Here is a 1,458-nt window from a genome sequence, read left to right as displayed (position 1 = left end):
GGGACGGGAAACGGGGTGTTTCGGCGTCATATGACAACACGGTGTGGGTGTGGTGACGGTGAGACGGGGTGTCAAGTCGGGGAAGCAATGACCGGACACACGGATGGGGTAAGGAGCGTGGCGATGAGCGGGGACGGGAAACGGGTTGTGTCGGGGTCAGATGACAGGACAGTGCGGGTGTGGGACGGTGAGACGGGGTGTCAAGTCGGGGAAACAATGATTGGACACACGGATGAAGTAACGAGTGTGGCGATGAGCGGGGACGGGAAACGGGTTGTGTCGGGGTCATGGGACAACACGGTGCGGGTTTGGGACGGTGAGACGGGGTGTCAAGTCGGGGAAGCAATGATCGGACACACGGATTGGGTAAGGAGCGTGGCGATGAGCGGGGACGGGAAACGGGTTGTGTCGGGGTCAGATGACAAGACGGTGCGGGTGTGGGACGGTGAGACGGGGTGTCAAGTCGGGGAAACAATGATTGGACACACGGATGAAGTAACGAGTGTGGCGATGAGCGGGGACGGGAAACGGATATGGTCTTGGGGGGATGATGGGCAATTGCTGGGGTGGAAACAGAGGTCGAGTATGTTGGATATGTCGATGGCCGAAGACGGTATATGGGTGCTGGACACGTGCGGCATTTGTGAGGTGAGGGACAAGATAATTCACAAACAGGGCGACGGTTCCGAAATCACACTGGCCGACCTCGAATGTTCGGTAATGGACTTCGTGGTGAAAATGGAATGTGAGACCGTAGTTGTCGGAATGATGGATGGCTCGGTCGGTATCATGTCGGTTATCAGTTCTGACGATGCAAGTCAGTAGGATAGGATTAGTGCGGTATCCACTTGTGGACGAGAGCGGGGGCTTTCTGCCGCGATCTTAGGAGGACTGTTGATCGAGACGTGATCTTCGACTTTGCCGAAAGAAGGTGAGAGGCTTTGTTGGAAGAAGGTGAGAGGCGTTGGAAGAAGGTGAGAGGCGTTGGAAGAAAGTGAGAGGCGTTGTTGGAAGAAGGTGAGGAGTGAGGGGCGAAGAATACGGTGCAGCGCAAAGATGAAGTTGTTCGCAAAAATGAAGTTGTTGGGGTGTGCATTGGCGAGTGCGAGGCACGTGTGTGTGTGTAGCTTTTTATTCAGATTCTTTATGCAGTTTAGAGTTTAGAGCATCCCCACCGGTGAGGCTAAAGTTGTAAAAAACGAATTTTTACAACTTTAATATTTTACACCCCTCTTCACTACTCCCACCGTTCGAAAAGATGCATTATTTTTTACACCGAGTGCTGTACGATAGCCACCTGGACACGTTTAGCCACACCACACCACAGTACTTAAGCCCGTCGTCGCCCCCTCCAGTAAACTGAGTGGGCATCATCGCCCTTGATCACAGGTTATGGACCCTTTACGCTGAACTCCCTCCCCTTTCTCTTCCCGCTCTACGCCGGCGCCTCGCCGATCT

At 54.0% G+C, this 1,458-nt stretch overlaps 2 protein-coding genes across 2 annotated transcripts; one reads left to right on the top strand and one right to left on the bottom strand.

Annotated features, from left to right (window-relative positions):
* Window positions 1–585: 585 nt before the first annotated feature.
* CHC_T00000373001 (hypothetical protein) lies at window positions 586–825 on the top strand. Its single transcript, XM_005710038.1, has one exon. The coding sequence runs from the start codon at window positions 586–588 to the stop codon at window positions 823–825; it is 240 nt and encodes a 79-aa protein (XP_005710095.1).
* Window positions 826–832: 7 nt separating this feature from the next.
* Window positions 833–1,096, bottom strand: CHC_T00000372001 (hypothetical protein). Its single transcript, XM_005710037.1, has one exon. The coding sequence runs from the start codon at window positions 1,094–1,096 to the stop codon at window positions 833–835; it is 264 nt and encodes an 87-aa protein (XP_005710094.1).
* Window positions 1,097–1,458: the final 362 nt, after the last annotated feature.

This window comes from Chondrus crispus, genomic scaffold (genome assembly GCF_000350225.1).
Source record: "Chondrus crispus Stackhouse genomic scaffold, scaffold_506, whole genome shotgun sequence".
Classification (NCBI taxonomy): domain Eukaryota; phylum Rhodophyta; class Florideophyceae; order Gigartinales; family Gigartinaceae; genus Chondrus; species Chondrus crispus.
The sequence above is the reverse complement of the archived record's forward strand: the minus strand, read 5'-3'. Positions and strand labels throughout refer to the sequence as shown.